Below are 27,524 nucleotides of genomic sequence, written 5' to 3' on the forward strand. Positions count from 1 at the left end.
TAAGAAAGTAGAAATATAAACTGTGAAGCCTGATGGGCTGAGTTGTTACATTTTAACCACGTCTTATTATCTTTAGCGTAAAAATCCTACCATTACTAAGTTGAATAATTTGTCTTATGAAGTAAAAGTATCCATAATAAAAGTGAAAATGTATTCTGAATTTATTCAGCTTTAAAATTGCAACTACTTTAAGTTTGAATGTAGTTAAGGTATTTTCAAACCATGAATGTTTTTTCATTTATTTTTAATTTATGTTTGCATTGTTTTAGTCCTTGCGAAACATTAATTTTGCATTATAGTAGTTTAATAATTCCTTACATATAACTTGTATTAAAAGTTGTGTGAGATACTTCATAATTCCTACCCTATGTGTTTCAGCTATTCAACAGTAACAATAATGATTAAAAATCTGTCTTTGAACCATTGTACAAGCTTGTCGTCACCGTTTATTGACAAACGTGAAAAATCACATACAAAACGAGCAACAAATACATTTAAATATTTTACTTATGCCATTTGGTCAGAAATGTTCTCCATCATAATTACTGACACCTTGTCACAACACTATATTAATACTGTGGCACAGAAATGTTGATAATCTGGTTCAGAGAAAATGTTGCAATCCTTATTTCCATTAATTTTAATACGGTAAGAAAGAAAAATTTAAAAAATGACACTGTTGATATGTATCTTACATTATCTCTCGCGTATGACGTATTATATGAACTGCTTAAGAGTTAAAGTTTATAATTTCTTAATAAAATGCAGTTTGTAATAAACCATTAACGTGAATATCTCAAGAAGTACCCAAGGACCTTGAATATAAACATATGCTTTAATAATATTCACTGCAGTCAATACATATCTGTATCAGGTATCTGAAACACTTGCAAAAGGGCGCGTGTGTTGCAGTTTGGACACTGATATAAACTTTTATATTCTCATGCTAAAAAAAAAAAAAAAGAGTTTAAAATCATAACGGGCATTAGATCGATAAATATTATGTGGCCTAACATTAACGGTATTTCTTTGTGAACATCGCATGAAGTCATGTGGTCAATTGAAAGCTGTTTAATACAAAATAAATACAGAATATTTTACTATGACCCTTATACCAAATCGAACAGAAGAAGATAGAGAAAACTTTGCGAATGATTTTTGTTTTATCCAGCCATTCAGTTTCTGCTGTGTTTCGTGTGATAAATAAAAATTATATCAATAAGTTTTTATCATGGTTTAAGTTGATTTAATATATATATAATCACAGGGTGTCGGGAAAATACCTCTGGCCCATGCAACACTCATCGAAGACCCAAATGAACAATTCCAGTTCACAGTAGAAGAAGCAGGTGTGTATTTTCTAATATATTGAGATGGAACCAACTGACAACAACTGAGGCAATATTTACTTTTTAGTGTGCGTGTATACATTTTAGGCTAAGGAATCAGCAGTTTAAAAGGAATCAGTTGTTTTGTTATCAACGGTTTATTTTTTGTTTTTTCTCTTTCTCTTCATATTTTATATTAAAACAAACTTGAAGCCTCACCACGGCCTTACAGCCCATGTCGCAACGTCTGGTCACGCTCTGTTTGATGATATATCACAAATCTTTGGAGAAAATATTGCGTACATTATTTTGATTAATGCTGGTATGGAATAGAGAAATTATTATAAAAATAACAACACTAATTTTTGTTTGATTTTGAAAGATAGTTAGTTCTTTACTTACCACAAGTAACCTAAAACACATAAAATATTTTAGATTGTTTGTGGTGAGTAAAGAACTTCTAAACTACTACAGTGTGCGCGTTTCAGGACAACTAAAAGAACAGTTACATACCATTCCTCTTCCTAAAAATATGGCCAGGTAGTTAAGGTACTCGACTTGTAATCTGAGGGTCGCAGGTTCAAATCCCTGTAGCACCACACACTCTCGCCCTTTCGACCGTGGGGGCGTTATAATGTGACGGTCAATCCCACTATTCGTTGGTAAAAGAGTAACCCAAGAGTTGGCGGTGGGTGGTGATGACTAGCTGTCTTCCCTCTAGTCTTACACTGCTAATAGGGACGGCTAGCGCAGATAGCTCTCGAGTAGCTTTGCGCAAAATTCAAAAAACAAACGCTACCCTAGAAACGCCAAACAATGTAAAAATATGATTCTGATACATGTTATTTTACAGCAACTTTATACTGGCTATGACTGTCACGTGTTTGTTTTGTAAAATTTTATGCAAAGCAACTCGATGGCTATCTGTGCTGCTTGTCATGAAACTTGATAAACTGTATAATGAAAATCGTTTCAATATAACGTACCTAACACTGTGTTCTCTTGGTCTAAAACCAAAATAATTGACAGTACTGGTATAAATATAAATGTTACCCATGATTTAAGTCGAAAGAATTGGCAGTTTCGATAGAAATTCTTGATTTGCATCCGATGAAAACCGAAGAGGTTAGTTGTGTATTTGATACAAATCCTTATTTTTTTTTTTCAACTGATCTAACCTCAGCGTCAGAACAGATTGTAATAAAACAAACGGCAATAAAAAGAACTTTCAGTAAAGGGTTCATTCTTCTTTCTTTGTTGCAAAGTATATTGCTGGTCATGTCGACTACTTATATATTTCGTGAACATTGTATATGTTAGCACTTCTTTAATTTTGTTGAACTCTCAACTTTACTATTTTCACCACTTGCATATCTTTGGGAGACGAGAAACGTTTCGCAATTTAACACGTCGTATATCACACAAACAATATTACATAAGAAGGTGGCATAGTTGTCACCTGTAACCAGCTGGGACACTACTATGTCCTAATGTCTCAGGAATCTCAACGACTGTTCACAACGTGCTCTTTCAGCATCCAGAATGCATTGCATCTACGTGACCAAATGCTATTGCAAAAACGCGAATCTAAGCTGGTGTGCTGGTCATTTCCTGGACAACTACGTTCTTGGGATCTGGAAATGTGTGAGGCTTCTCATGGTATATATGCGACATCAGGTATTTCAACAATCAGAAATCGTATGGTATTTAGTGCCATGAAAGAGAAGGCCATTCACAAGGAAAATGGCGTGAAGTGGTTCTGTCCTGAAAGTGCTCCGGCAAGATGTACTGTATTTCGCCAGGTCACTAGTGATGGAGGTTCTCCACCCTGCATGAAATCTTCAGTGTTTACCGTATTTTTGCAGCATGGAAATCACATTGGTTCTGAGGATCCGATAGTACCTTGTATCGTTGATTGTGTATGTGTGAAATCCGTGTGTTGATGGTTCTTCAAAAATGTACGATACAATATGTGGTCCGAAATTCCAAACATTTCTAATTGAACCTTCACAGAAATTATTACTCGCTCTCTGCAGGTTACAACAGGCCCTTATTAAGTTTAACTTACTGACTCCAATAATTTAATTTTGCCAGTCGCAGATGTGAATTTTTCAAAGAAAGACAGTTATAAATATTCATGTTTATGTATGGGTAACATTAAACAAAAATTTGTAACTGAAAACAGTTTTTTATTATTATATTACACTTGAATGCGCATAACCAGATAAACAACAAAATAATGTGACTTAAGATAACTATTTTAATGAAAGATAAGGAGATAAGGAAATTATAATTTGAGATTATTACGTTCTTCTCACTTCGTTTTGATTGATTATAATACGTAACACAAATTCTGTTCCTGGATAGTATGTGTTATTTCTTAATTGCTTATGTTATAAAAGTACAGAAAATGTCCATTATTCCCTTCAAACTTTTCTCTTGTTATCTGGATAATGAAATTTAGAAATTAACCTATTTTCTATGTAAAAACGGGCACATTTGCACGTTTTCATTTACAAAAGGTCTGAATAAAACAATATATGAATCAAAATTTACATGTATTTATACTAAGATTATACAAAAATGTTTAGAAGTGAGTAGTTTTTCGAGATTTGCGACTGTAATGCAAATCACTTTCACGTATCAGCACCCAAATATAGTCTCCCATCATGTTTTCGTTATACGCTCCTAGGTCACAAAAGCAAAGTTTGAAGAGAAAAATAGGTCTTTTCCATTTACTTTAGGCACAAGCAAGTGTGAAATAACACTTTCTGCCCAGGAACAAGAAAAAGTAAAATTTTGTTACATAGTGTTATGTATATGTTTTTTTACAGCAAAGCCACATCGGACTATCTCCTAAATTTACCAATGGGAATCAAACCCCTGAGTGTAAAATTGTAAATCCTTAGACTTACCGCTCTACCAGCGGGGGACTTCGATTGATTCCCTATGTTTAAAACTAAGCCAGAAATTCCCAGAAAACTAAAAGCTCCATCAGGGAAAATAAAGTGAAAAAAAAGAGAAAAAATGTTACGAGATGAAAACACAGCTATGATTTTATAAAGAAACAAGTATAGAAATGGATGTTTGGTAAAAAAAAATTAAAGTGTGTGAAGTGTTTACAATTCTATTTGACCCCATTAAACCGATTACACAACTATTTTTTTATTCGACTTACACATCTTATAGCTTGTCAGGATCGGCTAAACGACACGAATTTCTGATCTTTAGGCCCGTAACAAAAAGTGTGAAACCGCACCATATGGTCACCTTAGCATACTGTAGATGTGTGGAAAATGTTACATGTGGATCTGTTTTTAGTTAGAAAATGCAGCTGCGTAGTTGATGCTTCCCAAAATGGCGAAGTAAGCTTCATCAGTTCCTAAAGTATTGATATGTCATTGGTCATTGACTTCTAGTCTTGCCAAGAACTGTAATGCAAAAAAAAAAAAAAAAAAAACACATATGGGGTTAAATTCAACTGTTTCAGTACTTAAACAGGATGCAGTTTTTGAGGAAATATTTATAAAGTTGGTAAAAGAGCCTTAAGAACGGTTCAAATTGATACATCCGGATATTGGGCCACATAACGTGCACATGTTGCATCAACGTGTTGGCTTATTCTGCTATGGCATGGCTAACATACAAACTACATAAGTTCGGTAGGTTTGCCTGTACGTATCCTATCAAAGTGTAACCGATTTCTTCATATATAATGAGCTTATGCATAAGAAAAGTGGAAGAAGGCCCTGTCTGTAGATGTTATACACTCTAGGGTATTCCTTCATCTTTTGGTTTAATAGAATTTCATCAGTTCATCTGTCTGCTGCGTTGTTAATTTCACGGTGGTTGAATTAGCTGCTCTGCGATCGATAACCCTATTTATACCGTTATACCTCTGGGAAGTGTGCCAAATAAACCACGGTAATGCCCCTGATGGCGACATGTGACAATTTTGACATTTGCATCCGCAAGATAGATTTAACACCATTACGTAATTTTGCCTTCCTCTGCAATACTATTTGTCAAATATGGTATGATGAATTGCGAAACTTTATCATCATCATGAACACCAAGATTACACGCCTGTTCACCATGACTTTATCAGCTGTCGTTCCATCGTGACTTGCTGCTTTGCATATCCAAAGTCATTTTAGTATAATATAATCAATCCCATACGTAATTTATTTTTCTGTGTTTATTTCCCTGTTTCACTTCGCTTACAGCTACTGAAAAGTTATATGCACCAACCGTCCCTAATTTTGAAGTGTTAGACTAGGCAGAAGGCAGTCAATCAACAGAATTCATCCCTAGGAGAGAGAAATGGGGATTAACAGAATGGAACTACAAAACCACAACCCTGTACACTAACCATTCGACCCGTATTGACCCGGCATGGCCAGGTGGTTAAGGCACTTGACTCGTAATCCGAGGATCGCGGGTTCGAATCCCTGTCACACCTAACATGCTCGCCCTTTCAGTCGTGGAGACGTTATAACGTGATGGTCAATCCTACTATTCTTTGGCAAAAGAGGAGCCCAAGAGTTGGCGGTAGGTAGTAATGACTAGCTGCCTTCCTTCTAGTCTTACACTGCTAAATTAGGGACGGCTAGCGCAGATAGCCCTTGTGTAGCTTTGCGCCAAATTTATAAAACAAAACAAAAAAATCGACCCGTATTATTTCATATCATTCAGAACTTTTCAAAATATTTCTTTTCATCCGGCACCTATCATGAGAAATTGTAATTACGTATTTAAAATTAGATTTATTTTAAACATTACTGTAATACATGTTTTTGTGTCAAGTTAATCAACAAAGTAATTTTATCACAGAAGTACAAGAAAAAATGTAATACATTTTTGTTTAAATTTTTAAAATGTGAAACCTTAATTTAAACATTAATCTGAAGAAGTGTGACGTTATTAGTGTTATTTTTGCTTTTCCTTGGCTGAGTTATTTATTTATTTTATTAAACATATATTTTTATTTTATTTGTTTGTAAATAAGCACAAAGCGATACAATGCTTTGCTCACCACGAATATCGAAACCCGGTTTCGAACGTTGAAAGTCCGGAGACATGCCGCTGTGCTACTGGGGGAAAATTGTTGTTTTAACTTGAATATTACCAGTATAGTGATACTGACTGAAACATGCATAATTTCAGACTCTTAAAAATTCTCTTGGACTTATTATTTTGGTTGTACGTAATATTGATATTACTTTGTACAAATCTGTCAAATTTAGCTAAATCCGACTTGCATTTCTTTTAGAAATTGTTTAATACTCTAAGTAATTTTTCAAAATATTTAAGATATTTTAGCATCTTAATGGGTTTAGCTTATGACTGAACTAGCTGTACAATGAGTTAAAAACCAACCCCAACTTGTTTGGCATAGAATTATAAGTGATTACAGCTTTGTCTTTGCCTCAGACGGGTCTTCGAGTTCTGCTTCAAGTCAATCGAGCGGGTTCAGTGAGATTTCACAAGCGACCGCCGGTGGCGCAACTGGACAGAAAGATTATGGTGGTTTGGACCTGAAGATTGTCATTGACTCCAAAAATGGACCACCTGTAACAGTTTACTTGGTGGCTCCTACGATGCAAGAAAAAGCGGCATGGACGAGTGATATTAGTCAGGTATTAAAGAGAGCGTTAAATAAGTTATCTTCCAAAATTGAGTGTTTATAAAACGTTTTATATGTTTTTATATTATGTTCGCTTTTATTGCTCAGCACCTGCGTAATGTACGTTAGGCTACATTAGAAGCGGATAACGCAAGGAAGAGATCTGAATCACACATTCTTGTAGTCTTAAGTTAGTTTTAGATTGTATTATCCGTTCGTTAAAATTATTTATTCTGAATCCTGAGTATTTAAAATCTTTACCATGTTGAATTATTAAAAGCGATTCTGTGAGTGAATGTCAAGTCCGTGTAATTAAGAATGATTACAAACCGTATAAATCTGACTTATTTAACATTACTTTTTAAATCTATGGCATATGCAGAGGAAATTAATGGTTTAGTTGCTTTGTGGCTTTTTTTGTTTTTCCGGTAACAGTTCCATATGGATACACAGGATTATTTGATATGTATGATGCAATTTCATTTAGTAAATATGTATAGATAAGCTTCCAAAATTTTATTTGGGACTAATGAATAGAAAAAGTAGATGAATAGGTTTGTTACTGTAACTTTTATAATGAGGCAGCTGTTACTTAATAATGTTTTTGAAGTTTTTTTTGTACTTAAGAATTTTATTAAAATATTTATTGTGTAATTATTGTAGCTATTTTTATTTGTCTGTATTAGATGATAACATAATTATCATAATTTTTTTTTTTTTTACTTTTGATACCTCTTTGGATGAACACATTAACTGGATATTTGAAACCTAGTAGGTTATTAAAGATTGCTCTAACTATATCTTCATTTTTTCATCCATAGTTACCCTCGGGCAAGTAAAGTTATTAATATAATGTCAAATAAGATTTATTAAGTACACACTGCTTAAAGCTACATATAAGAATGTTCCTTTTATTATAATGACATATAGAGAGGAGAAGATTCTGTATTTAACCTGTGAAAGGGTTTGTCTTATTGTTTATTCTTGTGCTAAGGTATTTATGTATTCATACTCTTAGTGTGTCTTTGTGCATGTTGAATTTGTTTGTATTATTATAGTTCGAGAAATGCGAGTCAAGGAGAGGTTAACTCTCCCTCTGGTGCTTTTCAGCAATTTTTATTTTGATGAGAAGCATTCCTTGTGATTTTATAATTTTTTCCTAAGCTTTCTTTGATTATTTTGTTTATTTAGTATCAAATAATAAAGGTTTTTGTACTTCATGTGTATTTATTGTCCATTTAGCAACACAGAAGGAATACCTATTTGTTTATATATATATATATATATATTTCTAACTTTGTATTATAGAAGAGAAATCTTCATGTTTTGTGTGTGTATTTATAAATATATTTAGTTAGCAGCATGAGAGGGATGCCTTCATGATGTATCCTTATGGATTTTGTTTTGCTATTTGATCTACCTGATGTGCTAGTGGATATGACACAGTGGAGTGAATGTGAATCAACTTATAAAGAATGTTTTAAATCAATTTTATTTCTTATCAGTATTCACAGAACTAATAGGTAGAATATGTAATTATTAGAAAGGGATTTAACTAAGAAGGAAAAATTAAATATTTTCTCCCAATTCTCCAAATTACCTGTGTAATTCTTTTACTTTGTTTACACATATAATTCTATACAAGTACGCACTGTTGAAAATAATGCATTTGTAGTTTGTCCATCGTAAAAGGTGTTTCTTATTTATGGCAAATTCTTTCAAGAAAAAATCATTGCAATTTTCTCTCAGAGTACTTATACTTTATACTATTTTTTTTTATTTTCTATGTTTTTCAACATATTTTTTCTTTTATGCATATATGAATTTTTAATGTGTACAATTGGCATTTTCCAGTAACATTTTTTTTAGAATATAGTGATGAAAAATTTGTTTATTCATCTTACTTATATTATTTGACAGTTTTACTATATTTTCAATACCTAGTTGAGTCATAAAGCCAACCCTTAAATCTCAAAATAGCATTAAAACCTACTTTTCACATGAAATCATAATTATTAAGCTTGATATAAAATCTGTTAGTCATAAAAGATTATTTTTATCTAATTCTTCCAGCTCTTAATTTGTAATGACAATACATTAGGTGAATAGTAGTAGGATAGTTATTCACAGTCCATAGTACCTTGGTACTCCAAGATTATGAACTATATGTTAGCATATGGTTAAAAATATATTACATTTTCAGAATCACACTGTTATGTTTTGGAAACATCATAAGATTATTTTCTCTTTCTTTTGAGGGTTTAAGTTTGAATTATTAGAATATTTTAAACAAGTTTGTTGTTATTGATGAAGGTTAGTTGACTCAGCTGTAGTATATTTTCTTGTTAGAAATTATGAATTTGGTTCATGTTTTAATGAAAAACTGAGAAACCTAGTTAACATTGAAGGAACTCTCCATTCTCTTTATAATTTAAGAATCTTTGCTTTAGAATTTTATTAGTTTTTGAGAATTGCACATTCATCAAAATTATATAAGATGGGAAACACAGTCCATTCATGAAATGTTTGAATAAAGAAATGTTAAAATGCTACCTTAATGTAAATACTAGGTGTTATCTTAAATACATAATAAAATAATAATGTTACATTACAATGTAAATAATGCAATGTTCCTTTCTAGTTAGATTTTAAGTACTTGTGTATTATATCAATGCAATAAACACTACAATTATTATTTAACTGAACTGTTAAAGGCATTATTGTACAAGGAAGTGATGTGCAGATTGGATTATTGATAATAGTACATAAGTTATTGAGTGTATTACATGAGATTGGAAAGTGTGTTGCCTTTTAAGGATGGCAGTGTGTAAGTAAGATCTGGAAATAGCAGTAACATTGGATTATACCCCTGTCTTAAGTTGAGCTGTAGAAAATAAACATTGGGAATTAGAGTTAACAGAAGGGGGAAAGAAGGTATTTTTATTGTTATTAATTAGTGTTCTTTCTTTACTAATGATGTGGCATGTTTTTCAAGAATAAATTAAGTGCTAATATAGCATGCAGTGTATAAAGATGTCTACACCATATATGAGGTTTACATGCATTATCATTGGTCCCATTTATTATAAGTAATGCTTTTAAAGTATCAAAGTACAAAATACTATTACATAATGGTTTGGGAACAAATACAATTGGAATTAAATAAATTCCAACAATCAAAACTAGCACAATTGTAATCTAAGTTTAAGGTATTATTTTGGAACATACAACTTTTTAAGGTATTATTTGCTGAACATAAACATGGATAGATATAAATTATTTTATGAAAAATTATATTTTAGTAAATTAAAATGATGATGTTGATAGTAGTTGTATAGACCTACGTTATTGTAGCACCAATTTTTACCTACAAATTCAAAGAAGTATGCAAATGTCTCAGATAAGTAGGCACAAATTAATTACATCATGATGCTAGTGCTAAGACTTGTATATATCAACATGTGAGGGGTAAATCAGTAGTCTTCTGGTTATGATTTGTTGGTGTTCACATTTCAAGTATTCAACATTTGCACTTTATACATAGTGGGCATCAGTTTTTGTAGTTGTTTTTTTCAAGTAGTGAATAATGACAAAAATACTAGTAATTTTGAAAGCCATTTTAAAGAAGGTTTTGCACTTTTAACAGTGTCAAACTTTCCAAAGTTGTGCACACTGAACTTAAATTCCTTCTTGACATTCATACCTTTAAGGAAGATAATACATGCTACATTATTATTTTTTGTCATTGATGAACAAAGATTTAGGATAATAAAAATTTGAAATTTTCTGGTAAACATCTTATGGCCCTGGAACGAAAAGTAGAAAAAGCTGGTAAAAGAAATTTTGCATAATTATTTTAGAGGTCCATAATATTAAGTATAAAGCAAAACATTTTCCATTTTTAATTCTGGAAAAAGAATGATAAGCAGGCATAGTTTATGCATAATGAGGCATAAAGAAGAAAGCCACCAGTAGTTTTTTTTTTAACTACAAAAATACAGTTTTGTTTAAGAAAATATGTAGAAAAAAGTTTGATATATATTTGTTATGGTGTGCCAGTTTAGTTTTTTTTTTTTTTTGTAGTTGATTTATTACATCATTCTGCTAAATGGCACCATTTGGGTCATATTTATTTATAAGATTTCTTATTTATGGGTATTTTGAAATCAATCTCGAATAAGGCTTCATGTAAGACTACACAATGTGCATAAATACAGGAAATATTCCACATATATAGCAAATGGAAAGTAGGCCTAACATGCTTCTTTTTTTTCCCCCTTTTTTTTTTCTTGTACACTAATCCTTTATACACCAAGTAAATACTTAAATGAATTATTGGAGGTGTTTTTGCCATGAAAGATTAATGTTGTAATTGAAAATGTTGATATTTTACACATTAAAACATGCACAATGTTAACTGATATACCACAAAGCACATTTGAAATTATATTGCATTTAATATTTAATGCTATCAGTATAAATGACTAAGCTTATACTGCACTGATAGTAATGTTTGTGATGTAATACCTTTTGTGTCACCTTAGAAATCCTAACAGAACTATGTTTTCTTGATAGTGTGATATTATTCAGACATTTACACATTCCCATAGTTTTTATTGTGGGATTAATTGTTTATGGGTCATTAATAGAGCCAAGTATTTCCATCACTCAATATAATTGGTTTATCAAAATTACAAGTGAATTATTTAAAATGTTAGTAAAATATGATTTTGATTGTTCTAGCTATCCAGTAATCAAAATTACAATTAATGTCACAAAAATAATTAGGTAATTGAAAGTAGAACTTGATTGTTTTAACTGTCCATTTATTGAAGTTAAGTTGATTAGCATTGTGAAAACAACTAATTGAAATTAGTGTTTGTGATTATATCAACTATCCTGCAATTTAAATATTGCCATAATGATTTTGTTATTAAGTTTAATTGATTTAAGTTTCCTCAGCTCAGTCAGTTAGTATCACAGCTCAAGAGATTAATCTAGTTAACTAATCAAAATTAGGTGTCTGATTATTAGTACTTGAACTGTCAAAGTTATCAAAATGTTACCATTATGTTTGTTGTTAAGTGCGAAGCTACACAGTTGAGTATCTGTACTTTGCCCCATTGTAGACACTGAAAGACCAGTTTTTATTGTTAAACATTTTTTTACCATCTCATGATAATAGTTGATTAGTTAAATGCAATTCATTAATGAGCCCAATGATTTGCTATTTAGCAAACTCCACAAAGTTCCCAGCTGTAGTCATGACAATAACAACATTACATAAGAACATTAATACCTTTCTGCCATTTGCATAATCTACAGGGTGGCCTGTAAGTCCCTACCCATCTACATATCTTATGTATCCAGTGTATCTGTGTGCTGTCCCTCATTTTTGCTGCATAATATTATGGGACACCATGTTCTGTGAGATATTTTCAAGTGTAAATGGGTTTACATTGGCCATATTTCTCTGAAACAAAAGAAATAAATGTATAATACATGCATAATTGAATATAACATTAATACATGGATGGGTAGGGACTTATGGGCCACCCTGTAGTATGTACTTAGGCCTTGCAATATCTACCATCAGGCTTGTTTAGTTTCACTTTGTATTATTTGGTGCTATCCTTTCTACTAATGGCTAGCTACTTAGCTACTGGTTCAGTGATTATTGTATTAATTGTGACCAATGTAATCATTAATCTTTTTGCTGGGGGCTCGGAAAAATATACACAAGTTCATGTACACATTTGCACACATTAAGTATTTGCACTATAACTTTTCATACAGTTTGTGTATCTTTACAAAATTTGGTAGACCTTTAGTAAAGGTTATAAGAATTTTGTATATAAAACATTAAACTTTTTAATGAAATATTTTTACTGAAGATTTTGTGAAAATAGTCAGTTACTAATCTGAATCCAAAGTGATTTCATGTTATGATTAAAAAAAATTATTCTTCATTCCAAAACCGAAAGTATTATTCATGTAATCTTTAAAATCTCCCATATTTTTGTGGGGTCACTTAATCATCCTTGTAACTCATAAAGAAAAGTTTGGAAATAAATTATGCTTTTTTCATGCTAGAATGACTACACAGTATAACAAAAGTACAAATGTTTAGTCTAAGTAGCTTAAGTCTCATAACACTATGTAAGAACATATATATTTACTATTTTTTATAAAATTGATCTCCAGTCATGCCTAGCTAACATTACATAACTTGCATTGTCATGGTGCACCTGCACTCAGGTCACATATTTAGTAATACAAACTGATCTTTAATCTTCCCTCTCTTGACTGTTTTAGTGGACGACTATTTTGTAATATAGTCACATTTCAGTAATTGTACATTATATAAAAATGTATATAGATTATTACTATTTAGAAATAAATTATTTAACTTATTTTTCTTAAAATATAGAACAACAAATCAAGAAGTAGAGCAAACAATTATCTCTTTTCGCTGTGACCTTTGTACTTGATTGTTGCTGGACCTAGGTTGCTAAGCCTTTTAAAATTTCGCACGTGGATGATATCAGACTAAAGTTTTTTTTTTTAGGTTTTACATATACAATTGAATAACCAAAAAAATCATAAATAACTAAACTGATGCCATACAATTTCACGATAATTTATTAAGCTTAGTAACTAAGGTTTGTTAAGATTTAGAAAAAATATTAAACTTCGAGCAGACTAAAGACACAACCTACTTACTTGAAAACTTGGATTGCAAGAAAAAGGTAGCTTTTTCAAAGATTAAAATAGCTGAGAAATCCACTCTGAGGACATTCTTAGCTGTTTATTTGTTATTCACATGTCACATGCTACAGTAAGAGTATATAAAGGACTATTTCTAAAAACAGAGTTGTAACGGGTTACTATGTTTAATTCAGTACATAAGCCCTATCTCAGTAAAATAAAAAGACATGAGCTTCTACTTTTATATTCTAGTTTGATAATATTAGTATGTTTAGTTCCTAATTTGTATGAAATTATAGACTTAACATTTTGACATCACAAACATCCAATTTTAAACAGTGCTACATTCAACATAGCATGTGGCTCACTCAAATCTATATTTAAATGTTTTTTTTAATATTTATTTTCAGACTGAGAAGTTAACCTATATATAATAGTAAAGTTTGACTTGTGATCTACAATTTGATTCCACACTTATTAACATAAATTCCTAAAGTATTTCGATAAACCTTTGAATGCAAGTCAACAAACACCATGAAATGGTCTGTGGACCCTGACCTGTTGCAAAAGGGTTAATAAACTGAACACATCAACAAAATATGCACATACACTGCTGGCCAAAGTTTTAAGGCCAATGAACATAAAGAAAAAATATGCATTTTGCATTGTTAGACTCAACTATTTATTTGAGTAGAGCTTCGAAAAAAGATGAAAATAAGAAAACGGAAAATAAAAATAAAAAACGTTTTTGGCATTTAACAGGGAAAATGTGAACACTATGAAATTAGCCTAAATACTGGCTGGTTAAAAGTTTAAAACCATTCCAAAAAGAAGTCCTAAACAGGATAGCAAATGCCCAACAAGAGGTCTCAGTAGTGAGTTGCACGGCCGTGATTGCGAATAACTGTAAACATTCACTTTGGCATAGTCGATATAAGTGTTTGCAGAATGCTGGTTGGAATGTTATTCCAAGTGTTGAAGATGGCTTCACGAAGATCATGCACTGTTTGGAATTGATGTTCCTTTCCATAGACGTCCCTTGCCATCCACCCTCAAACATTTTCAATGAGGTTCAGTTCGGGCAAACACGCTGGATGGTCCAAAAGAATCACGTGATTCACCATGAAAAAGTCCTTTGTCCTGCGGGCATTGTGGATTGCAGCATTGTCCTGTTGAAAGATCCAGTCATTTCCACACAAGCGAGGGCCTTCAATCAATAAGGATACTCTCTCCAACATGCCAATGTAACCAGCTTCTGTTTGATGCCTCTGTTTAACTTGAAGCTCCATTGTTCCATGGAAAGAGAAAGCACCCCAGATCATGATGGAACTTTTTCCACTGTGTTGCGTAGGAAATGTCTCTGGTGGGATATCCTTATTGTGCTAGTAATATTGGAAGCCATCTGGACCATCCATGTTAAATTTTTTCTTATCAGAAAACAAAACCTTCATCAACTTTTCTACGTCCCATGTTTGGTGCTTCTCAGCAAAGCTTAACCGAGTTGTTTTGTGGTGTGGAAGGTGTAGCCTTTGAAGATGTTTATGGTTTTTAAAACCTTTCTCTCGTAGATGCCATCTTATTGTTTTTGAGCTCCATTTGCATCCACAAGAGCTTTAATCTGGTTCGACGATCATTTGGTGTCTTGCCAGACAACGTGTTGAATCCTCCTGCTCAACGCCGGCGAAATTTTCTTGGACCAACCACTTAAATTTTCGTTCTGTATCCCTCAGGATCTTCTAAGATATTTACAACAGCAGTTTTACTATACCCAATCTCACCAGGGATGGCACATTGAGAGAGACCTTGCTTTTGCAGCTTGACAATTCTGCCAAATTCAAACTCACTCAATCTTTTAGCCTTTGCCATGTTTTTACCCAATGTAACACAGGAGATGTCAGTGGGAGATGTTGACAATGCTAATGTTTGAACACACATGACTAAATTTCGTTACGTGTTTACCAATTAACGCTTTGCTTCAGTATGGTCTTAAACTTTTGACCAGCTAGTATTTAGACTAATTTCATAGTGTTTACATTTTCCCTATTAAATGCTAGTGTTTTTTTTATTTTTCCTTTTCTTATTTTCATCTTTCAAAGCTTTACTGAAATAAGTGGTTGAGTCTAACAATGCAAATTGCATATTTTTTCTTTATGACATTGGCTTTAAGATTATTTTGGCCAGCAGTGTATGTAAGTAAGCAATTTAAATATACAACTTTTAAAGTATGCTTACCAAAATGTAGGGAGACTGATGATACACTGTGAAACAAGAAGTGTCTCACTCTTCAAGCCTCAAACAGATCACTGTCTTCAGTTTTAGTGTCTTTATTACAGTCTGTAGTCATAAGCAACCAGAATGGTTTTAGGTTTAAAAATATTACATATGAGACGAGACTTGGTTATTGTACCTGTTTTTATTAAAGAATTGCACATGCAATGTTATATAGCCTAAATCATTACATATCAGTAAGGAAAAAAACATTTTAAAAATTGATTGTAGAAGGAGTTATTTCTTTCTCGAAAGAGCTCTTATTTTGTAAAGCTTGCAGTGACATTTTATGTTTGTCTCTTTTGTTCATGAGAATTTTTTTGAAAATGGAGCACCCAGAGAAGTATTTTCAAGGTGGGATAAAACGTATGTAGGCGATCAACTTTTAAAGTGGAAGTAAATAAACTAAAAGAATATATGCTATCTGTACTTAAATGCACACACGTTTACAGTTTTGATAACAATTACTAAAAATAGTTAAACTATGATGTTTACATTGTATGTGCAGTTTGTTTGTCAAATGTAAGCAAATACATCTCACTCCCTTCTCTGAGCACCAGTGTTTGTGCAGTTGAAATGAAAATCTACTCCATAGCAGTTGAATTAATTTTTAACTAATACGCACAGTTGAATTATGTTTTATCTATTTGTGAGTGTGTATGTATATATACACATATATATTTCTTTTATTTGAGAAAATTTGGTTTTATAGCAAATACTAGTGACTTTTTTTTCAATGCATAAATGTATTTATATAGGTGGAAGGGTATAACTGAATGTGTTTAATAGCATCTATTCACCACAAGTTGAGGTTAATTCCTTGCTTTGGTATTTTGTGTAAATACTTATATTTTCAAACTCTCTTTTAAAATGCCACAAACAAATGAGATTGGTGACCAATTTCTCTGTGGAACAGGATGCCAGTAGCATCATGAGTTAACCTCAGCTAACATTTTGTACCCATCAAGCATATGGGTAAACTGGAAAGAGATGCATAAGGTATCTTGCTTAGCATGATACAAGTCAGCTTCAAACTTGCAACCATCTGACTGAGAGTACAAAGTGCAAAACCACTGAGTGAAGCTGTCTTATTTAACTTATTTATTTAAGAGTAATATGTTTATAGGCTAGGTGTGGTATTTCTGTTGAGACTTAACTTGAAGGATCTAGAGCTAAAGACGTGATGCTGCTGAACATATTACACACTTTCATTAAGTAGTTGTTGTGCAATTAACTATTGGTTTTGTAATTTAATTAATGAGCCAGACAGCATGTTAAGTGGCTGTCTTCACCTTTTTTAGTAGTTCAGTCTCAAGCATAGCTATATCTGAATCTGAGAAGTCTTTGATCTGATCATTTAGCCCACAGGTACTGTTCAGGTTAAATTCCAATTCAAAATCAGTATTTAGGTGAAAATAACACACTTTTAAATATTATAAAAGTATTTTCTTTTTAGGAACATAAACATATATTAATTTATTGCACACAAAATTATTACTTTATTTTTTTGGACTAGATAATGATATATGTTCATGATTTTTTTTTCTTCACTTCCTAATAGTGCATAGACAATGTACACTTCAATGACCTTTTCCATGGAACCATGAGTGACTTTTCATCTGTAACAATGCCTCACTCAGTCAGGTAAAACATTCTACTTTCTTGAATCATGCTTATTTTACATGAACTTTCCATTAACCTCACAAAATTTCAAACAGGCAACGATTTACCAAATAAAAGTTAGTTTTTTTCATTTTACAAAATGTTTGTTATTGATTCAGGAGCTGATTCTTAAATTTTACTCAAAAGTTATTGGCACAGTGCTTCATTAAAGTGAATGAGAATTGATTGTCTGTAATTACGTCTTATACTGATGAAATGTAATTTGAAAAACATGCACTGTACTTCAGTCAAGTAATGGTATCTCCATAGCCTGATTTATTCAGATTGAGGTCATTATTATTTCTGCCACTGAAGGTGATAGGGGTTATGTTTTAACTTGTTTGTGTATGTGTTTGTCAGCAAGATTTTCCTAAAATAGCTAAATGGATTTGGGTAAAAGTTGATATACATTTAGACTATGATATAACTTAGAAATAATGAGTTTTGCAAAGGCAAAGGCCACAAGAAAAAAATAATATAGGGACCAGTTTCATGTTATTTCTTTATAACAGTCAAAAAGGATTAGAGTTTGATGAAAGTTGGTGGATATATGTAGTATATTATTCCACAGTGTTCTGCTAAAAGTGGTCAATGTCTGTTGATAACAATAGATGTTTAGTTGAATATGACTAACCTGCTTGTGCCCTACTAAGTGTTCCTCCAGTTTATTATGTATGGACACATTTCCATATTTTAGTTGAATATGACCAACTTGTATGTGCTGTACTGAGTATCTCTCCAGTTTATTATGTCTTATTCAATGTGACAAAATTTTATGAATAGGACTATTTAGAAAAAAAAGTAATATTAGAGTTTACTTACCAGCATTATTGTAACAAAATTACAGTTTATTTATTTAATATTGGTCATTATACTTAAAAATAATTTTTCAAAGGTGATTTGAATAGTCTTACTGTATTTATAAAATTTGTTGAAAAGTCACAAGTTTAAATAAAGTTTATTTTTATTAATAATGTCAGATTTTTATTAAATCTTGTAAATTATTTATTCTGCCTTCACAAATGTATAGAACCCAGATACTTGTTTCCTGTGAAGTTAAATTAATTTATAGCTGTTAATGAAGCATATTGTTTGTTCTTTACTATTTTTTTTAAGATGCAAAACTATGCATTTATCATAACTGTTTTAAGTTCTGCTTTAAGAAAAGTTGGAGTGGATTTTAAATAGCAGTTTGAATCTTGAAGTTTTAAGAAACTGTTAAGGTCTTTACTATATCCCTTAAACTATTGTTGAATGAAACTGATCTCTAGGTGCTTTTAGTTTTAACTATTATATTGTCTCTGCTTTTCATCTAAACACGACATTACTGTGCTTGATATATGAAATATGAAGGATGAAGCATATTTTCCACCAGTATAGATAAGTGTATAAAAGTTATAAAATCAATTTATATGAGATCCTGTGTTAATTAATAGGAATGATCCAAGGCTCTACAAAGATGACGTGGATATCCGATTTAGTCGCACACTTAACTCCTGCAAAGTTCCTCAGGTTTGTGTATAATAAAATCTATAATTCATTTGACATCTTCTATTTCTTGATTTTGAATTCTGTTATAACATGCCAACTTTGATGCTACAGTTCTTCTCAATGATATTTAATTTCCCGTAATTCATTAACATTACTTTTATTATTCAGTCTTTGATTCTAGTGTGGCTAATGAGTTTCTTCTTAGCATTTGAAATTCCAGATTCAAATTATTTCAGTTTTTCACTTATTAACTAAGGTGCCACTTCAGAATTAGGTTTAATACAAACCTGGAATTATTCTAGTAATACTGTTCTGCAGCTCTCTTATAATAACAGAGACTATCAATGTACCTTTTGGGCTGTTAATGACATTTTACTTGAAATGCAATATCTGTCCTTATAGATACGTTATGCTAGTCCTGAACGATTGTTTGAGAGATTGACTGACTTGCGGTTTTTGAGCATAGATTTTCTAAATACATTCCTTCTCACGTACCGGGTGTTCACTGATGCCGTTACTGTCCTAGAAGCTCTCAAAAAGGTTCATTACAGTCCAGAATTCCAGTTGAGTGCCCTTGGATCATCACTTTTGGATTCTTCAGGGTAAAAGTCTCAAATATTTTCTTCTATCCAAATTGTTGTGTGTTAGAAATAAAGGTTTTTGATTACTTATTAGAAGTTTCATTACTCTTTTTCTTTTTTAATATAGACTAAATTTTTTTGTGTATGTGTGCATTTGTAATATTTTATGTAAAATTTATCTACTTAAATATGAAAATATTGTTAGGTTTAATGAAAATGTTACTTGATTTTTCTCAAGACAGGTTTTTGGAAAACAAAACAAATAAACAACCCAACTAAAGCAAGTATTACTGTTTTGAGAAAAATAAATTGCATGTCATAATTCACTGGTCTTGAATGCTTATATAAAGACACTGAACTGTGTGGAGTGTAACATATGCAAACCTAGTGAATGTAATTTGCTCCATATATCTATGTCAAATCTTAAATTTACAGTTTTTTTTCGTTCTCAGATCCTTGGAAGTTCTATCTGGAATGCAGACAGATGGGCAGGCTGACTTAGGAATGCTTTATCCTGACTATGATTACACTAGGCGTATTAGTACAAGTAGCATGATCTCAGATATTAGTGAAACCCGTGACCGAGAGCAAAGCATTGCAGGAACTGATGCTTTGATGCACATTCATCAGGCTCAACAGCTACAAGCAGCCAAAAGTCAACAACATTGGCGTCTAAGCTACAGAAAGTGTATGTATTTTACAAGTGTGCAAAATTGGATTGATGTTTTTTAATGGTTACTTTTATAGTCAGAATATAACTTGTCACAGCTTTTGAGGGAAAAAAGTGGAACGAATGTGATAAGAGACTAGGTAGTTTTAAAATTTGCTTACATCTTAATTGTTTTCTTTTAAAAATATTATTTAAACTAGATATTGAAAATTTCCACTTTTTGGTGGGTTACAAGAATTGTTTTTTCAGTATTTTTGTACTGTTTATAACTTTTTACTTTAAAACTTGAAAAGCTAGACAATAGTATTTCTACAGCACTTGTTATGGTACATTAATTTACAGAAACAAACAGATTTGGAATTCAATATAAATTATTACTGTCCTACTTTTTAAACAAATTTTATGGGCATATTTTGTTTTCTATATCATAACTTTAACAGAATTTTACAAAATTAAAATTATGCCAAATGGACATACTGATGGATTGTTAGGCTGTTACATAATAGTTTTTCTCTTTATCACTTCTATATTTTAATTTATTAATAAATCAGTCTTTTTATTTTTATTGTGTAAAATAACCAAAAACATGGACACCATACTAAAATCATTGTAAAATTATTTTATTACTAATTCTTAAAACACTATTTTCTGTTTTTTCCATTTCTTATAGTTTATACTTTTCAAGTTTTACAACTACAAAAGTGATCTATCTAGCAAACCACAGCAGCAAAAATGGTTTTAAAAAAATGGCTATTTTATAATAAAATTTTATCAATAATCATGTTTTATTTTTTCTTCAGCACATTTACCTAAAACAGCACTTTGTTCTAAGAGTTGGCAAGATTTTTTTTCCCTAAGCATGTATATCAATTAAATAATATGAGATAATTTAATGTCAACATATTCATAGCTCATGACATTCAACAGTTTTGCTCTTCTTCAAATATAGTGTTCCATCATCATAACTAGCCTTATGATGAAGCAAATTAGGCTATTGCTTTGAGCCCAGTACTTTGGGATGATTTGTGCTTAATGTTTTTGAAATTCGTTAAAATGTTTTAAGTGATATGACTAATTTAAAATAATATAATTTGACTATGTATGCTGAAGTTGATATGATAAAGTTGTAAAGTGTACAAGAGTCTAACAAAAAAATTACATGTGGGCTAGTACCTTTTCTACCAGTCAGTCAGTATGTACAGTGATACTGTAACATCATATGTTTTTGGAAAATTATTTGATTTGTATAAATGTGCTACGAACTACTCCAACTTTGGATTTTGCAAACTCTGTCGTCACATTTTATAATATTAAACCAGTAGAAATTTCACAGTAAATTTTCATGTATCTTGTAATATTGCATTTTCTTTGGTTATATCAGTATGCTGTAAACATAATAATTATTATTATTTTTTTGTACATCTAAGAAAATTAGTTACAGTATAATGACAAAAGTGTTGTAGCACATTTCTGTTTCTATATTTTTAAGTGTATTGTATTTACATTGGAAAATTATCTTTAAATTGTTTGTGGAGCATTCTAATGAGGTATCAGAAAGTGTAAATTCAAGGTATTTGTTGTTATTTATCTCATTATTAAAGAAAAAATACTTCTCTGAAATAATAAGTTGTTCATTTTGTTCTTTTTTTATTTCATTAATAAGGAAAGTAAGGAAAATGTGATTTTAACAAAAGTTTCAATTTTCACTGTCACAGTTGAGGAGGAACAAAAAGAACAGAGTTTGAAACGGATTCGAGAGACGTCACCTTTGTCACCAAGCCCTGAATCCTTGTCAGTACCAGTTCCCCCACCTCCTACTCCAGAACCGTCTCCTACTTCTTTAGGTGGAAGCCAAATGGTACAAGCTAAAGGTCAGAAAGGTGAAGAAAGTGCAGGGATATCACGATTAACAGTTCCTGGATCTAGTGCAAAAACGTTGCAGCCATCTGATAAATTACCATATGAAACAACAACTGCTAACATTTCAGTAAATTTAAGCAGTGTCATTAACACTCTGGCACGTGCAGGCTCTGATTCACCAAAACCTAGTCCAGTCAGGTAATAACCTGATTAAAAAAAATGCTTTTTTTCATGGTTTAACGAGTATGTGTTATGTGTAATGCAACTGTGTATTATCTTCATTTTGTTTAATATTATTTTGTTGGTTCAATATTACTTCAGAAAGTCTGCACCACACCGCCTCCCTTCTGAAGAAAGCACAACAAAAACACCAGAAGGTACCCCACCTCAGACTCCGCCACCCTCTAGTCATTTGTCTTCTTTAACCTCTTCAGGTTTACCCTCCTTTACTACTCGCTTCCAGTCTGAAAAGTCACCACGGCCACTTCATCCACCTGTACATCCCAGCCAATCAGCCCCCAATGTTATAAGCTATCTGAGAATTAGAGGAGGTAGGTAAACAAGTTGTATTTAGATGATTTTTATTTCTTGCACTCTTATTTAATATGCTGTATTATGTGAAATGTACAGACACGAAAGAATAAATATCAGTATTTGACGTGCCATCATGTTTTTAACTTGTGTAGTTAAACATTTTTAACTCAATTCTTATATTACTTTGAAACTGGAAATGTTGATTGATATATAGAATAGACAACTATCTTTCAAGTTGTAGTCAAATCAGTGGAAGCTGTGATAAAAATATTTAAGAATATCTTTTTAAACATGTTTAGCTGAATAATTGAAACTTGTTTTCAATCTCCAGTTTAAAAGTCATAGACTTAAACTGCATAATCACATCTGTATTTCAACACATTTTACTTTATATTTCCCTTTTGAGTTTATAGTTTTATAATATGGACAATGGTATGATAAAAAAACTATATTTATTTCACAAACATTTATTTTTTTCCATTGTTATGACCTTAGTTTTACAGTGTCTAATTACAGTGATTAGAAAGTATTTCAAAAATTGCTCTTGCTTGTCAGTAGGACTTTGGACAGAAGTTTGTTTGTCTACCTCAGAACTTGAAGATAATTCAGATTATTATAGGGAATAGAGCTGGGTAATTAGTGGTACTTGCTAATCGATCAGTTAACAGCCTCATTAATCGGTTATGTTTGATTAATCAGTTATTACCCTGCTCCCCAAATCATGATATATATATATATATACAAGCAAAAAGGAAATGTTGCTAGCAGATGCTACCAACCCGTTGCCTTCAGTCAGAAGCTGAAATTTAGTGACAGTTGCATATACCTCTAGAAGTTTTTCCATGACAAAGACAAGGTTGCCATGTTTGGCAGCTATTGAAACAAACTAGAAGCTCTTGAATAACACCCACCCCCCGGAAACTCTTATTTTAATTTGGTATTTTTTGTAACAGTTGATTTAATTATAATTTCAGTTTATCAATTATTGGAGTAACTGAAAGGAGTAATATTTAGAAACATTAATTTTGATTAAATTGTAACATTGAATAATTGGTGAGTTTACATGACACTAATCAATGTGTTTGATGTTCATATAGAGACTGATTACGTGGTTAACTCTTCCAGTTGTGTTAGTGAATTACGGGGTGGTACCTTTAGCGGTAGCTTTGTACTAAATGTATAGTGTGTACAATGTAAGAAAAGAGCTATAGTAGAATAAGTACAAAACATAAGTACAAAAAATAGCATTGAAAAGGGAATGCTAATGCTACTCTCTCTCCAAGGCATGTGTTTAAATAATGAACATTGTTGTTAAACAGAATGTATGTTTTGTTGTAGTTAAAGGTTTGTGTTTAGTTTATAATGGAATTGTTAGTGTTTCTGTATTATGTTTTGTTGTTTGTTTATTTTTATACTAATTACATTTATGTAATAACAGTATAATGTATAAAAGATTGACTGTTAATCTGCTTGAAATGGCAACTGTTAAATAAAAATTGTGTTAGTCATGTCGGTTTCAGCTCTTTAAATTGGCCTCAGTAGCCTAAATAGCAATGTAAGATTATTCTATATATCTATATGAGTATTGTATGTGACATCAAATGCGTACATAAACAACATGCAAGTATTTTTTATTTATAACAAAAATATTTTTTTGTATAACATATTTTAAAATTATATATGAATGTTTTATTTCATTTATGTGTATTGCTTGTAAAATAAAAGGATTTTCAATCAAATATATGAACTGGTGGTTAGGGTGGCATCACCAATATATAATATTTATTCTGTAAACATTGATCTCATCAGTTTCTAGGATCTGAGCTTTATGATTAAAATATCCATAGATTTTAAAATTTAAGTAAGTTATCCAAAAATTATAGTACAGAATTAGTGATCACTAAATTAATTTCAAGTGATTTGTTATTGTAGAAGAATAGATAATTATTGTACACATACACGAACATTTGTATGTACATTAAATCTATTATATGATAATTGATAATATGATAAATGATTATAAAAGTGGATTGTGTTAAAATGAAAATATGTTCGACAAAAGTAGGGAGGTATTTAAGAAAAAGGAGGCATTTGACTTGAACACTTCATAAAGCTAAGATTTGGGATTAGAAATTAGGAATAATGTACACAAGATGTTTAAAAACTTTCATTCTTGATAAAACAAAAATTTAGGCATTCAGTTAGTATTCAAACAAAATGTTAATGTGTTAATATACAAGGTATTGCTCTACATAAAGAGAATTAAGGACTTGATATATAACTATTTAATTTTAATTTCACTTTATGGATTTTAACTGGAATCTATGGTAATAGGGAAAATGTTGGTTTCTTATGTCTTTCCGCAGCAAGGTATTGAGTAATTATTTTCTCTGCCATTCTGAGATCAGTTACCCCCTATATGTATTTTTTGCTGTAATTTTTTATTAACCTTTAGCTTTAATTACTGTTAAGCTATTTCAATGCTATCTGAAATTATTTTAATGTGTGTTGTTAACATCTTTCATGGATGAGTGTTGTTTTTTTTTCATAAATGGTAATTACTGGTATATAAGTAGGAAAATAAGCTTATACTGAAACTGAAATATAAATATTATAATGTACTGATAAATAAATTAATCCCATATACAGTTTGTATTGTATAAGTATTTATTTTAGAAATATTATGCAAAAAATTTTATCTTTTTAATCATTAACACTCCTACGAAAAGACGTTTCTAGTCCTGATTTCTCCAAGCCCATTCCCCTGGCTGTGGTTTCACTAGATAGTAGATAGGGACAGTGGGAATCTCGTTAATCCATTCATTAATGGATTTAAATGGCAATTTCATTTAAATACAAAATTATTAGCCTAATATTAATAACCTTTCAAGTTGCTCTGGGGGCTATTAGGCCCCACTTTTCGTAGGAGTGTTAAACACTTCTTTCACTTGAAAATTTTCATTAGTACCTGTTATAACAAATCATGAATACGGGTAGTTTTTGTATGAGATTATTGGAATAATGCGATATGGTAATTCCAGGCTGAAAAAAATGTTAGTAACTATTATCAGAGAGTAATGCATTACAACAAAATCCTTTGAAGAGTAATTTATCAAAATTGTGCAAATCAGTGTTAGAATAAAAGTAGTTTTTTTAAATTCAGTGTATATTTAATGAAATTAGTTTCTATGAGAGTGAAAAACAAGTCCTCCACTGTTTACTTACTCTTTTCTTTAGACTAATCTAATTTATTAACTGAAACTCTTTTTGAGTTAACATGTTCAACATTATCATACCATGTTTAGCTGTAGGGAAAAGAGGAAGTAGTGACACTGATAGCACTAGTCCATCTGTGACACCTCGAGGCAGCTTTCAACTAGATTCATCAATTTTGTCTAGTCCAAGAGGTAGTTTCCAGTTTCCAGATTCTCCACAACACAGTAGTAAGGCAGGTGTTGTCATTACTTCATCTCGCTCATCCACTCGAAGGTAAAACTTTTTATCAACCATGTCTCTGGTCATAGTGTTTAGACATCTGTTGCAATGATTTGTATAAAACTTTTTTTTATCATAATATGTAAATAGAGAGAAGATGAAAAGGTGGACAAAACAAAGTGTCAAAATGTTTTTAAATCATGTATTATTATATAGCAAAAAAATATGTAAAAAAACTGTTTTTATAATGCACTTGATGAGCTCTGTTCAAATATGATCTTTAATCTTAATTTTAGCATTGGTTTTCTCAAATATCTTAACTTTTCATGGTTTTAGTTTTATATTCTTAACAAAGTGTCATGCACATGCTGTAGTTTCTTAGATCTTCTAGTTAGCTTATAGAATGATCAAATAAGTTTCTCTGCAATAATAAAATGTAAAACTTAAACTCAAAATGACATAAACCAGTTTCACAAACTAGTAATTAGTCAGCATTATCTTGGATGTCAGTACTGCTTCACATCAACGTGGCATGCTTTCAATGTGTTTCTGCAGATACTCCTGAGCAATTTGACTACCATCCTTCTTTGAGGACTTCAAAAAAATTTATCTCCATATTTGGTTTGTGATCTCTTCTTAATTAATTTAACTCAGCTCATAAATTTTGAATTGGATTGATATGGGGTGATTGACCTGGTCATTCTATAACATCAGTTCTCTTATTTTTAAAATATCTTCTAATGACACCACAATTGCAGAGAAACTTGTTTGATCATTTTGTCAGCTAAATGGAATAGGAATAAATAAGAAACTACAGCCGGTGCAGAACACTTCTTATGAGAATACATAACTAAAATCATGAAAAGTACAGGTGTTTACAAAAGCCAGTGTTAAAATTAGGATTTGAGACCATATTTAAACAGGTCTTATAAAGTGCATTCTAGGAACGTATAGTTTTGCATATTTTTCTGTCGTATAATAAGAGATACAACAAATAAACAGTATCTTCAGGGGGGGCACTTGTTTTTGTCCAACTTCTGTAAATGTTAGGAAAACTACAACAAAACAAAAAAGATATATAAATTATTAAAATTTTATTTTTTGGTTTTCTCTCTCAGAGGGGTAGCTGCCAAAATTTCAGTTGATTTGCTTTAATAAATAAGGAAAATGCAGATATTGAAACAACTTCATATTTATAATACATCTGAAACAGAGTCCACATATAATATTTTAAGCATCCTGAACATTTTGTCATATTTATTTGTCATGGTTGATTATATTTCATTCAGAACTCCAGATGAGTTGATTTATCCTGATGGCTCTGCATTATGGGTCGATTTATCCCGGGGGCTCTACACCAT

The 27,524-nt window shown here is 31.3% G+C and overlaps 1 protein-coding gene across 4 annotated transcripts in view; it reads left to right on the top strand.

Annotated features, from left to right (window-relative positions):
- Positions 1 to 27,524, top strand: part of LOC143237906 (ras-specific guanine nucleotide-releasing factor 2-like) — a 270,405-nt gene that overhangs the window by 215,634 nt on the left and 27,247 nt on the right. For all 4 annotated transcript variants that reach the window (XM_076477647.1, XM_076477648.1, XM_076477649.1 and 1 more), the window contains exons 12-20: positions 1,268 to 1,349; positions 6,762 to 6,967; positions 17,492 to 17,574; positions 19,029 to 19,104; positions 19,486 to 19,685; positions 20,117 to 20,352; positions 22,050 to 22,392; positions 22,516 to 22,745; positions 26,034 to 26,217. In XM_076477647.1, the coding sequence (XP_076333762.1) occupies positions 1,268 to 1,349; positions 6,762 to 6,967; positions 17,492 to 17,574; positions 19,029 to 19,104; positions 19,486 to 19,685; positions 20,117 to 20,352; positions 22,050 to 22,392; positions 22,516 to 22,745; positions 26,034 to 26,217 (1,640 nt within the window). The remainder of the gene's footprint in view (positions 1 to 1,267; positions 1,350 to 6,761; positions 6,968 to 17,491; positions 17,575 to 19,028; positions 19,105 to 19,485; positions 19,686 to 20,116; positions 20,353 to 22,049; positions 22,393 to 22,515; positions 22,746 to 26,033; positions 26,218 to 27,524) is intronic.

Source organism: Tachypleus tridentatus, chromosome 13 (assembly GCF_004210375.1).
Source record: "Tachypleus tridentatus isolate NWPU-2018 chromosome 13, ASM421037v1, whole genome shotgun sequence".
In the NCBI taxonomy this organism is placed as follows: domain Eukaryota; kingdom Metazoa; phylum Arthropoda; class Merostomata; order Xiphosura; family Limulidae; genus Tachypleus; species Tachypleus tridentatus.